This window comes from Lactuca serriola, chromosome 6 (assembly GCF_051521515.1).
Source record: "Lactuca serriola cultivar US96UC23 chromosome 6, Lser_US96UC23_V15, whole genome shotgun sequence".
Classification (NCBI taxonomy): domain Eukaryota; kingdom Viridiplantae; phylum Streptophyta; class Magnoliopsida; order Asterales; family Asteraceae; genus Lactuca; species Lactuca serriola.
The window spans coordinates 144,424,631-144,437,500 of NC_136413.1; the positions used below are offsets into that span (position 1 = coordinate 144,424,631).

General features: G+C 34.4%; 1 protein-coding gene across 3 annotated transcripts; it reads right to left on the bottom strand.

Annotated features, from left to right (window-relative positions):
* Positions 1-1,775: 1,775 nt before the first annotated feature.
* On the bottom strand, positions 1,776-5,127 carry LOC145057010 (uncharacterized). Of its 3 annotated transcripts, none has more exons than XM_079004759.1 (4): positions 4,970-5,127; positions 4,819-4,882; positions 3,670-3,777; positions 1,776-3,590 (listed from the first exon to the last, which is right to left on the bottom strand). In XM_079004759.1, the coding sequence occupies exons 3-4, from the start codon at positions 3,761-3,763 to the stop codon at positions 2,206-2,208; spliced, it is 1,479 nt and encodes a 492-aa protein (XP_078860885.1). In that variant the 5' UTR covers positions 3,764-3,777; positions 4,819-4,882; positions 4,970-5,127; the 3' UTR covers positions 1,776-2,205. The 3 variants fall into 3 exon arrangements, with proteins under 3 accessions (XP_078860885.1, XP_078860886.1, XP_078860887.1); XM_079004760.1 differs by having other exon boundaries at positions 3,670-3,830; XM_079004761.1 differs by lacking the exons at positions 4,819-4,882; positions 4,970-5,127 and having other exon boundaries at positions 3,670-4,812.
* Positions 5,128-12,870: the final 7,743 nt, after the last annotated feature.

Consider the following 12,870-nt stretch of genomic DNA (forward strand, 5'->3'; position numbering starts at 1 on the left):
CTCAATGATTAACAAGAAAAAGATGACGAATTCAAGGAAAAGGTGGGATCGGAGGAGATAATAATTGTCCTGTGGGTGATCATATATCATCTTTAAAAATATGAGAAAAAAAAAATCAAAACAAATCAATGAGGGTGTCATAAGGATGAATCAAGAATGACCACCCAAGAGTTCCCTTTGTGATTCTCTCCTACCTGGTTGAAAAATCTATTGTCTAATGGTGTAAATGAAGGTGGGAAACAACAAAATGGCACTGAAGGTGACACTAAGGCCATAAAATGATCAAATTGAACATCAAACATCACTAGTACAACACCTATTTGGAAGATAAGGGAGGAGAGAGTCGTTCCCTCACAACCCATCAAACCCATTGTCACATTAATTTTTGTCTCTTCTTTTTCTTTATCTTTCCCAACCCACAACACATGGAAACCTTATCTTTTTGAATCCACTCAATTAAAAAAAATACAAAAGAACTAAGGTAGAAGTTTTAAAACACATAATATAAGAGAAAATAAGAAAGAAAAAGTAGAGAGAGATGATGAAGTTGGTTAGTGAAACCAATCAACCCACTTGTTGAAGCGGGAGTGGTACCGCCGATAACTCTATTGCTAGTTAAGATTTTACATTTGATTGTTTTGTATTTAACTTTAATTGAGTGGGTTGAGTGGGTTCAAAAAGATAGGGTTTCCGTGTGTTGTGGGTTCGAAAAGATGAAGAAAAATAAAATAGAAAAAGTAAGTGGCAGTGGTTTAGTGGGTTGAGAGGGAATGCAACAATCTTTAGGCACTCTGTCTCATGTTGGCAAGGAATGTGATAGTTCCAAAATACTAGGCAATACTTCTTCGTTCTCAAGCATTTCTAAAAGAAAAGAAAAGAAAAGGCGATATTTCGATGATAAATGGAAGGTTACACACCATTAAACCAGATAAAGCCATGGGATACTCGATGAAGGGGTGTGAAAAAAGATCTAAGAAACGTTGATTCAGTAATATTGAATGAGACGGTGATTGATTGTAGGCCAAATTCCTTTCAAATACTTTCATTCTTGGGTTTTTATGGAAGAGTTTGATGAGGTGGTAAAAAGTTATTGGAATGCAAATACTCATGAATAAATGGTTTATAAGAGTATTATCTTTAATAAGATGATTCAATGTCTTAAAAATGATCTTAAAGTTTGGCATGCTAATAGGAATCATTTTTAATTTTATAAGAAAGTTTATTTACAGAAGGTTATTGATAAGAAAGTTTAATTTTATACCGAAGGTGGTGTTACTTCAGTTTAGAAATGATATCACTTTGTGTGTTGGTGTTCTTATTGAGTTGGGCGATATTGAGAACTTGGAGGCTGTATATTTAGCTCAAAAGGTCAAGATCATTTGAAGGTGGAGGGTGTTGAAAACTCAACATTTTTTCATGGGATGTTAAAGCGCAGATAAAGACAAGCTATACAGGGGGAGGGGGGATTATGGTAGATGGGTAATGAATTATCGATCCAAGTGGTGTAAATTTTATTTTCTTTTTTTGATCAAAATTTGGAGATTTAGGTGTTCAAACTTGGAGGTGGTCTTATAGTTCCCCAAGAAATCGCAAAAGCTAAGGAGGTGTTCAAACTTGGAGATGGTTGAATTCTTGTTTAGGAAACTTCTACATTGAGGTGTGAGCTGCCAAAGGAACGTTACTATTGTATGCATTCAGTGACATCGGTGTTCAATAAGTTTCAAAACTTTCAATGTTATTATGTAATGACTGGATTTTCTCACAAAATACATGAATTGATACTATGTTTGCTTCCGTCTTGCATCACAATCACTCATCTTTAATCATTTTACTACAACAAGTTATCTGATGAATCATCACAATAATCACAAAATGCACATCCAAACATCCCCACCCAACCCCCAACCCAAATTTTGCTTCTTATTCAAACCATATGCATATCAATACATTAACCTCTAAACAAGCACAAATCAAAAATCAAACAAAAACAAAAACCAAAATGACTTGTGAAACTCTTATACACACTCATCTACTCCAATTTGGTATAACACCAAACAAATAACTTCAACTTCAAACACTCCAAAACCCTCAAAATGCAAACGGTGACTACTTCAAAATCATAACATTTACTTTCTGACATGCGTTCAGGAGCTTTCAGTACTTCCTAAACGCATGTCAGACAGTAAACATTGCAATACACTTACCTCACCGTCTACTGTTATCCACCACCGGTTTCAAAACTTCTAGAAGACCGTCACACCGGTCACGTTGATAATCACCCCAAACACACAACTGCCTTATTGCCTCTCGTTTATCCTCACAAGCACACAACATCTCTTCATCTTTCACACAAATCACATCTTCAAGTTCTTTAATCTTCTCATCTTTTTCCAAAATCCTACCCTTAGCATTCTCCAACGAACCACTCAATTCCATTACCCTTTCCTCAACTTTCCCTTTCAAATACTCGTTATTTGACCGATTTACCCTCGCTTGAATCTCAACAGCTTTCACTTCGTTTCTAATCTCGCAAACCCGCGTCATCACATGCCCGAAATCCTCCTCAAATTTTACGGTCAACAAGTCAAACCCTTTTGATGTCTCGTTGACTTTCTCTTGAACTTCCTTTTTCATGAAACTGATTGTTTCGGATAATGTCGAGATTTTTTCGGTTAGGGTTTTGTTTTGTTGATGAAGCTTTTGTTCTTTTGTTGAGTGATCGTGTTCTGTTTCGTGTAATAGCTGTTCTGTTATGCGAAGCTTTTGATTTGATAACCGGATTTTGACTTCGAGGTTTCTGACTGTTTCGGTCAATGTGTTGACTTCGTCTCCTTTGATTTCAAGATCATTTTTCAGGTCGTCAATGGCTTCTTCAAGTTCATCGACTATCTGTTCTTTTGACCTCACACCATTTTCGATTTCCTCTGTTGTTTCTTCAATTTTCATCTCCAGTCGTTTGATTTCTTCTGATAATTCTGAAACTTTTTGGGATAGAGATTTGTTTTCTGCTTCAGTGGCTTCTAGTTTTTGAATCGCGTTTGATTTCTCCTCTTTAATGGCTCTTAATTCTTCTATCGTTTCCATTTTCTCTATGTTGATAGCTTCGATTTTGGAATTGAGGTGTGTTGTTTCAGCTAAAAGTTTGGAATTTTCTTCATGGAATCTATGAGATTGGAGTTTCGAGTCATTAAACATGTTCTCTGTTTCTTGTACCTTGTTTAAAGCAGACTGATATTGTAAATTTAATGCTTCCTTTTCTTCTGTTTCAGCTTTCAGCTTTCGATTCAGTTCTTCAATCTCTCTATTTGCTGCTTCAATTTCTACTTTCAGGCTATCTGCAACCATGTCCAAATTCCCATTTTTATTTGAATCTGAATCTGAATCTGAACTTGATGATGAAGAAGAAGAGTCTTCCTTTTCTTTCTTTGAACGAACTTTCTCCTTCAGTTTTCCAGTGATGTTATCGTAACGTTGATAGATCGATTGATAACGTGTGTGGAATTCCTCGATTAATCCAGTGAGTTTGTTCATATCATCTGGATTTTCATTTTTTAGAAGCTCTAGAATCTTCTCGTAGTTGTCTTCCGTTTCTACAGATTAAAAAAGTAAAGACAATTTAAATAGCAACACATTAGTAAAACAAAAGGAAAGAGATGTAGAGTAAAGTACCTATATTAGTGTCTTTAAGCTCTTCATCTTTGTCAGGATCAATGAGACTTCCAACAATTGACTTAACTCTATTTCTCAAACGATGCTTCCTCATTTTTCTCTTGAAATCTTGAAGAAGAAAATGGAGGTGGGGTTTGTCAACAAGAGAAAATGGTATTCATCTTCAACACAATTGAGTTTGATCCAGAAAAAAGGTCAATCCCACCCAAAAAGAAGTAAGATGTTATGTATAAAGTAATGAATATCCTTGAGGGAAATTAAAGTATAGAATAACAAATATATAGGTTAACAAACTTCAACATACTCTTACAATAAAACTAAAAGTATGACATTTGACCAGAAAAAAGTGATGTTGGTATTTATCTAATTAATGTTTGAAAAGTGGCTATAGGAAAAGCAAAAGGAGGAGGATGTTTTTTTAAATAGTAAGATATTTAAGAGTTTGACAAATGGCCGAAATTTTAGAATTTAAAAAAGGACAGCTAAGAATTTTAATAGTATGATGAAGCTAGAGAGAAAGAAATGACGTTATTTTGTGTAGTTAATAACCGAAAATTTTTAAGGAAACTAAAATTTCAAATTACAGGCATGATCCTTGTTGATCAATGATCTGATAGGATTATTTTTTTTGGAAACTATCTGAAAAAGGATCATCAGAAGAACGATCGCAGCAAATTGGGGATTCAAGCCTTTTAACTTTAGAAATGTAAGAAAATCAGATTCAATAGAGAATCGAATTCCAAACTCTGAAGTCTGAAAAGAAATCAACATACAGATAAATTTACTAAGGTAGAATTTGCTTACAACTGATGATTCAAGCTCGTTCACTTCAAAATATGAAAACAAATACAGCAAAATTGAATAAGAAACGATAGGGCTCCAACTGAACTGAACTCAAACAATCAACAAATTCGATTGACACAGAGTTGCAACTTGCAAATTCAGTCACACTCCACTAAAATAGGTGAAGCCAAAAGGTCGAAGATCAAAACTTTCCAGTTTTGAGAAACGAATTTCAGATAGTAATCAGAGTAAAACACAGAATTTGCTAGATTAACTAGCAGAAAATAAAATTATCGTACAAAACTGAAATTAGTACGAAAATATCAATTAACGATGACGAGGTTCATGAAAATTCGACTGGATTACCTGTGAACTGAAACCGAGCTTGAAAATCTCGAAAATATCAGATCCTACACGGAGCTTGCAGAAACTGAAATTGTGATACAAACTAGGTGATGAAATCAAGTAACAAATTCAACTAATGATGAAGAAATAGATGTGAAATCAACGGACTTACTGTTGAATTGAACAGTGCTTGAAAAAACTTCCTGAATCTCTGATTCTACATGGAATCAAAGATTCCGATGGATTGAATTGAAGTGCTCCGTCAAGATATTTGCGTATTTGGTGTATGAGAGAGAGAGAGAGAGACTTGAAGCGTTGAGTCTTGAGTCTTGACCCGTCAAAAATCGATAAAATTTCGTTTTTCTATATTACGGTCCAACCATTTTAAATGAATTTAATAAGACCCCTTGGAGATTCAAAATGGTCAATTTATACCCCTATGGTTTGTCTTATAAAAACACCAAACATATAGAATGCCAAGTTAGAACTAAATCTAATATATATCATCAATTCAAATAACAAAATGGTGTTGATTTTTTTATAATTATCTAACATATTAAACATGATTTCAAGAAATATATAATCATAATAATATTTTTTAGGATAAAACCAATTATAAGGTTATATGCATCAAATTATATTGTCGATTTTTGACTATTTTCTTCGGTTATTTTTTTTATCTTTATCAATTTTCACATATTATGTTGAAAGATAACCAAAATGAATCATCAATAAGTAAATTGGTCAAAATTACCGACTCTAACAATTGATAATGGATATAATATGTACAATAAAATTAGGCATCTAGGGAAAACATGGCACAACTTGAGAATTAGGGTATGTGAGCAAAAGTAATTAATAGTTGATAACTAGAAGTTGAAGTTTGTAGTTGTTTTTTTAGAAATATTTGTTAAAAATAATATTAAGTTTTTGAAATATATAAAATTACATAAAAAAATTCATTCAAATAAACAACTTCTAGAATTTATAACTTTTTAAACTCTTTATGACTTTTTGAATTGTAAAAAACAATATCATCTTAAAATACCATGAGTTAACATAAACACTTTTTAAAAAAACAACTTATTGACTTGTTGATTTTTTTCCATCACAAAAACTAATCCAAACGTTTTTTTTTTCTACCATCTTAAGTCAATAAATCATTTTATCTAAAAGTCATCTTGAGGATTAAAATGAAATCTCAAACACTCTCTTAAGATAATTTGGTAAGGTAAACAAAAATGGATATATTGGATTGTTGGTTGGTTATATACTTATTTATTAAACGTCCATTTATGGTAAATAAGATCTTTTATTTATAACTGTCAACATGTTTTTTCAGGTAATTAAATAAAATAGTGTTTTACTTTGTGAAGTTTTTGTTATCAATAGTGTAAATAAGATTTGATACAATTTCCGGGGAGCTGGATGAAAGTTGCGAACTTGGGTGTGAAGACAAAAATGGTTTTGTCTCGTTTGCAAAAACAAATTTAGACTTCGTACTTCGGAGACTCCAAAGACAGTACTGAGGTGATAGAGCGGCATATTTTAAGGACACGAAATTTCTCCTTCAACTTTAAGATTATTACAATTTTGCCACAGTTATATTTTGAGAAAATCTTTACTTTGGAGAGCGAGGTTAAAGAGTCGGGGGAATTTTGTATCCATGCCATTTAAATATTTAGGTTGTGTTTGGTTGTAGGGGTGTTAAAAAGTTTCGTGGAGCCCCGTTTCCGTGAGGGCCCGTCCTATTTGGAGAAATTTTTTTAAAATAAATCGGGAACGGGGACTGGGGTGGGGGCAAGATTAACCCTAGTTTGAATTTCGGGGGCAGGGCCGGGGGTAAGCAAACCTGTCCCGAAACCCCAATGAGGACCCCGTTAATAAATTACATATATATATATATTAATTATATAAATATAAATTTATAATAAACAATAACATGATTTTGAACTTCTAAAATTCATCAAAAACATGTTTTGAAGTTGTTAGTATAATGTTTTTAAAATGTCATGACTTTTTTATTTTTAACATGTAAAATTCTGCTATAAATAATTATTTGTTACCTAAAAAATATATTCTTTTAGCCCAAAAAAGGTAGCCCAAAATCAATCGGGGGAGGGGGCGGGGGTAATAAAGGGGATTCGGAGGCGGGGGTGGGGTAGGAAGGCTGAACATTTCGGGGGCGGGGGCGGGGGATGCACTCCCCGTCCCGTTTGCCCCCGTTGACATCCCTATTTGGTTGTAGAAAATTTTTCAGTTTTTTAGGAATTTTTTTTAAGAAAACGAAAATTTTGGAAACGCGTTTGGTTCGTTCAGTTTTCCAATATTTTTTAAGAAAATGAAAAGTTTCAATTTTCCAAATTGCATGTAAACTAGAAAAGTGATTTTTATACTTTTTAAAATTTTTAAGATGAAAAATGAAAACTCCACCGGTTCCAACCAAACGCGTTTTTTAAATTTTTGTTGAAAACTGAAAACTTAACTCTATTTTCTGAAAACATTTTCTTAGAAAATAAAAACAGTTTTTCACAGCCAAACACACCCTTAAGTTTTCCAAAAGACAAAATCAACTCTGTAGTTTGCTAAATTTTTCGTTTTCGATCACTAATTTCTTTTTTTGCATTCGGACCATCCTTATAGGTTTTTTTGTTATAATTTTCATCCTTTATCGACATCAAAACACCGTTACACCCTTACTATAATTTTTTATAATTAAAAGTATATCGAAATTTTATTTTAGGCTTGAGTACCACATACCCCCCCCCACCTGCTTGTTCCCATTTATAGCCACGGTCGACTTACTCAAAGCATATCTCTATCTTTTCTAAACTCAAACCTGAAGCCACATCTCCACCTCAATTCCTCTGTTAGAGTCGTCGCTAGAAAACTAAAAGTCTAAACTCGTCGCCACCCTAGGGTCTCCATCTTTTTCGATATTTGTTGATTTGCTGATAGATACAAGGTCAAGACTTCTTTGATCTCTGTTGTTATCCCTCGCCTTCTCACTTTGCCTATTAGAAGCTCTGCCCAAGTGCATGCTGATTTGGGCAATGATTTTCTATATGGGGTTCGATTTGGTTAACACCATCGTTGCCATCAACCTTCTTCTCTTTTCTCTATTCAAAATAAAGGTACACCTAGATATAGACTCCAATTTATGGTTTGTGTTTTTTTTTTAAAATTAGATTTAGGCAATGATAAACACTAATGCCTTTTTCTCTTTTTTTTCCTATTGATTTGCCCTAATTATGAGTAGATTTTGGGTGTTAGTTAATGAGAGTAGTCGTAGAGGTTGGTTTGGTTTGATTACAAGTTTCGATTCTAGTTATGTAGGGTTTGATTTTTATTTTGGTTCATTTTCTTTTGATTTGGTGGGGTGACCGGGTGAAATAGGAGGATTAGACTAAGGTGCTGTCAGAATGAAGTTAACTATTGTTGTTAAATGGAGGTTGCCTGATGTGGAGGTGCTGTCGAAGAACCATTCTCTTTCGCTCTACTTAACATCTCTCTTACAAGATCACCGACACCATCAAACAAACATATTTCAAGTCTTCGAAAAAAAACGCAAATTTTATGTTGTAGGAACCCAAATTAAGGTTTGATTTCTGGTTCGATTTTCAGGTTTTCGAGTATATTATAGTTTGATAATTTTTTGAGGTTCGACTATTATGGTGGTTGGAGATGGCTGATGGTGACCGATGACGGGTGGTGGTAGTGGGAGTGGTAGGATTAGAGCCGGAGTGGGAGTGCAAGTGGGTCCCACTTGCTAATAAATTACTTAAGTCATTTTCTTAAAAAAAAAACTGAAAAAGAAAATATTGAGGGTATTATATTCATTTCCTATTAGACAAGGACTTACACCATAACAAAATCAAAACCTAGGGTGTCACAACTGTAAATTTTGAGCCATGTAATCTATATATTCAAGTTAATGTGAATCAAAAACTTCAATCAAATACAACATGCTAGTACCGCAAATAGTCATCAAACAATTGGAGACCCTAGAAGTTCTTGTTAAGTCTATTTTAGACTAGAACTTCCTTATTGAATCCTAATGGACCAATAAGCTTCCAATTGGACTATCATGGGCTTAGAACCCTAATTGGGCTCTAATTGGACCCACACTTATTTATTTTAACATTTTAGGTCATGTTGGGCCTATAATGAAATGAATTGAAAACTTTGAGCCATGAATAACCTAAACTAGTCCAATAAAAATATAAAAATCATACTACATTCTTTTAAGCATAAAACACACTCTAACTAACTCAAACATTGGGCTTAAGGGCCAAAAGGCCCAAAAATCCTTTTTTTCCTTCACATTCTCGACCCAAAGGCCCAAACCCAAGAAGATAAGGGAGAGTTGACTTAATGCATGCCACCTCATTATTATCCAAAGGATATCCATGCAATATTTCCCATTCCTCCATGCACATCACTTCAAAATCACTTCTCCCTTCTCTCCTCTCTCACTCTCGGCCATACACACATACACCCACCAAAAATCTCTCAAACACTCTCTAGATCACTCAAGAACATCTCTCCCCCTCCATCCAAAATCTCGAAAATTAGGAAGCATTCAAGAAGGTTCTTCCACAAAAATCAACATCTAAGGTAAAGTTTTGCTTGGATCTATGATTTGTATTCCTTATTTATCAAACATCTCTTCCTAATCCATGCAAAAATCATGATCTTGCACTCTAGAAACCCCCATAATCTCGAAAAGTTCATCAAGGAGTGCAAAGGCCAAAAATCACTTCATTTCTTCCAATCTTTCTTCAAAAACCGAATCAACACCCCAAGGTGAGCTTCATACCCCCTATTTTCTGTTTTTATGAGTTTTGTGGGGGGGGAATACAAGTGAAAGTGTAGATCTATATGTGTTTGTATGCCTTGTATGATTTCCATGCTTATATGTATGCTTTTATGTGTTTTTATGTTGGATCTAGCCTTAAAACCCATCAAAACCGAGATATATCTTGTGTTAAATGATTTTAGCTTCAAATATATTTCTAAACACAAAATGCTTCAAGAAAAATGGCTAAGTGGTTTAGTAATAATTTTCTTTGGGTTAAAAACACAAATTTTGGGCCTAAAATGTGAAAAATGCAAAAATAAGGGCCCAAATTGACATTTCACAGATTCTGATGGATGAAGTGTGCCAAAACAGTTTCCATAAATAAATTTCTGGAAATATACTCATTTAGGGGATTAAAAACATAAATTCCAAGCTTAATGGGCTAAAAATGAAAATTTCGGCCCAATAAGGCCCATTATGCGAATTTTTCTGTTTTGGAGGGCCAAAACTGTAACTTTCTGTAAAACAGTGGACTATAAGTGTTCCAAATCCTTTTCAAAGGTTTAAAATGCTTTTAAATTTAAAAAGGACCAAAGTTGCAAAAAATTTCCAATTTGGGCCAAAATTGTCAAAGTTGCGAAAAGAAGGGATTAAAACCGAGAAAACTGCATTTTTAAGGACTTAAACTGTTTTTTTATGAAAAATATGTTGAAAAATATTAATTTCAATAATTTTTGGGGTTAAAATGTCAAGAAAAATAGTTTAAGGACCAAACCGGGAAGAATTAAATAAAAAGGGTTGAAAATGTAAATTTTACAAATAATGAGGGGCTGAAAACAGGAATATTTCAAGGCTAGTTCAATGTACACAATTTGATCAAATAATGGCACCGCGACTATCGACGAAATACAATACATTACAATACCCAAAAGTCGTTGTTAAACGAATTGGCTCGGTCTCGAGCCAATAGAAATCTACAACTACTAACACTACGACACTACGATTCATACAAGTAACGTTTGGTAATACATATACATGCGAGTGTGCACAGACGTCTACGCACCATCTTTGGGCCCCACAAGTGTAAAATCTTGTTCGTTGAGCCTAGCTAGCCCAATGACCTGATCTTAAGGCCCGAAGACATTTTTTTACGGTGTGTTGGGTTTTACCGATCCAACACAACGTAAATGGACTTTCAATGGCTTGTATACCACCGGTCCCCAAGGGTCCTTTGGTATTGCTAGTAAAGTCTACATTTCATGCGAGGCGGGTCGGGGACCCCTCGTACATTTTATCCCCAACCGGCTAATGGAGTTACCGGGGTCTTCGTGACCTCTTTCTCTTCGGATGTGGGACTACACCTAGTCAGGGCGATTGGATAACGCGATTAGTACTGACGATGCCTTCGGAGTCGTTAGTATAACTATAAACTGGGCGTTTGTGTAACGCGGGTTTGTAGTAAATAATCCTGCTCGAGAACCTTCCAACGTCGCCTGGGACTGACACTATACGCTATGCAATGGTTTCAATGTAACATCACGTAATTCAAGGAACTAGGAGAACATCGGGTTTTCCTAGGGTTTTCAATACTTACAAATTTGAAATGCATACATTTTCAATGAACATTTTTTTTTACAAGTATAGAAACAAACAAGCATACCTATGGATCTTCACAAATGTTTTCAAAAACTTATCTTTTCAGAAAATATCGGATTTTCTGGTGGTTTTTCAAACAATACAAACATTCGATCTCAAACACTACTTATGAACTCACCAACATTTCATATGTTGACGTTTTTCAAAATACTTGTATTCTCAGGGAACCAGTGAATCAAGGGAAATCATATTCAGTGACGGTTGCAGTTTATTTTTGTATGAATTGAACAAATTAATTTTTGGGGGAATGTAATGTTTAAACAATGTATGATATGTAAACACTACTGGTTGTACTATGTTGATGAATGGTGACGAATGTTGTTATGTTTCATATATATTCAATGTTATGGTATTCAATTGAGTCACGACAGCCCCCGGACGTTTCCGCCGTCTGGTTCGGGGGTGTGACATAGGGTCAGTCCAAATGCCAAAAAAATGTTAGGGACCAAATATAAAATTTTGGCAAACCATAAAGATGATTTTAATAATTTGTTCTTTTAAAAAATATTTTACTTATAACTAATTTTTTTTTTACTTTTATTCTTATTATTTGTTATCATAGGTTTCCAAGTTATCTTGCAATGAAGTTCACAAGAAAATTTTTAGAATGACGACATTTTTACGTTTTCATCTTTAACTTTGGCAGCTAACTAGTCTTATTCGCTGTGTTGTTTGCCACACCATCATAATTTAAAAAACCCGAGTTTTTTCTGCCATCATTACAATCTCTCTGCCACTATCATCTTGTAACATACCACCACAATCTTTCTCTGGCAACCACTATCTTTCTCCAACATCGTGTTTTGCCATTATCTTTCTCCAGATACCGTCATCTCCGATGAAAAGCTTTGGCTACCCCACGATCACCCACCGACCACTGTTACCTTCTCCGATGAAAATTACATATGTAGTTCCATATTACACACGGAGTGAATTAGAACAATATGTGGTTCCCAATATGGTTTATCCCACAAAAAACTTTGTTGTCATCACTACCCAATCTACCATTTGTGGATCTCGAACCCACCTCCATTCTTATACCATTTTTGAACCAATGATTTATGTGCAATGAAAGATAATTAAAGCAAACTACTCCATTAAATCTACCATTGGTGGTTTAAGGTTTTGATTCCCAATGGAAAAGGATGAAATCAGACGAACTCACCTTTTCCCTTATTCCATTAGTTTTAAGGTTTTAAATTCAACATTTGATTTGAGCATCATGGGGTGTTTCTCGACCATTTAATTTTGATTTGAGGTTAGGATTTAATATGTTTCAAAAAAAAATTATAGGATTGTTTTGATTTGAAGTTGAGATATCATTGGTGCTGTTGGTTGTTGGTTGTAGTGGTGGTGATGAGGAAGGGGTGAGACCTATTTATATTAATATTCTGAGAATGATTGTTTGACCGTGAAGGGTGAGAATAGTGGTTTGATTATGAAAGGATAACAAGCTAGCATGACAATACATGTTAATCATTAAGCTGATATTGAAAGAAAACCGTCTCCTTTATTGGTATATTTATGTTATGTTAGAGAGCAGAGATAATGTATATGTTAGGCTCAAGGGTGTTGTGCGGGGGACGAAATCGCACCCGGAGACATTATATCGACAC

Excerpts from the sequence above, each read along its gene's own strand:
- LOC145057010 (XM_079004759.1), bottom strand. The coding sequence starts at position 3,763 with ATGAGGAAGCATCGTTTGAGAAATAGAGTTAAGTCAATTGTTGGAAGT. Across the intron at positions 3,591-3,669 it reads GCTTAAAGACACTAATATAG|AAACGGAAGACAACTACGAG; the intron begins GTACTTTACTCT and ends TTTAATCTGTAG.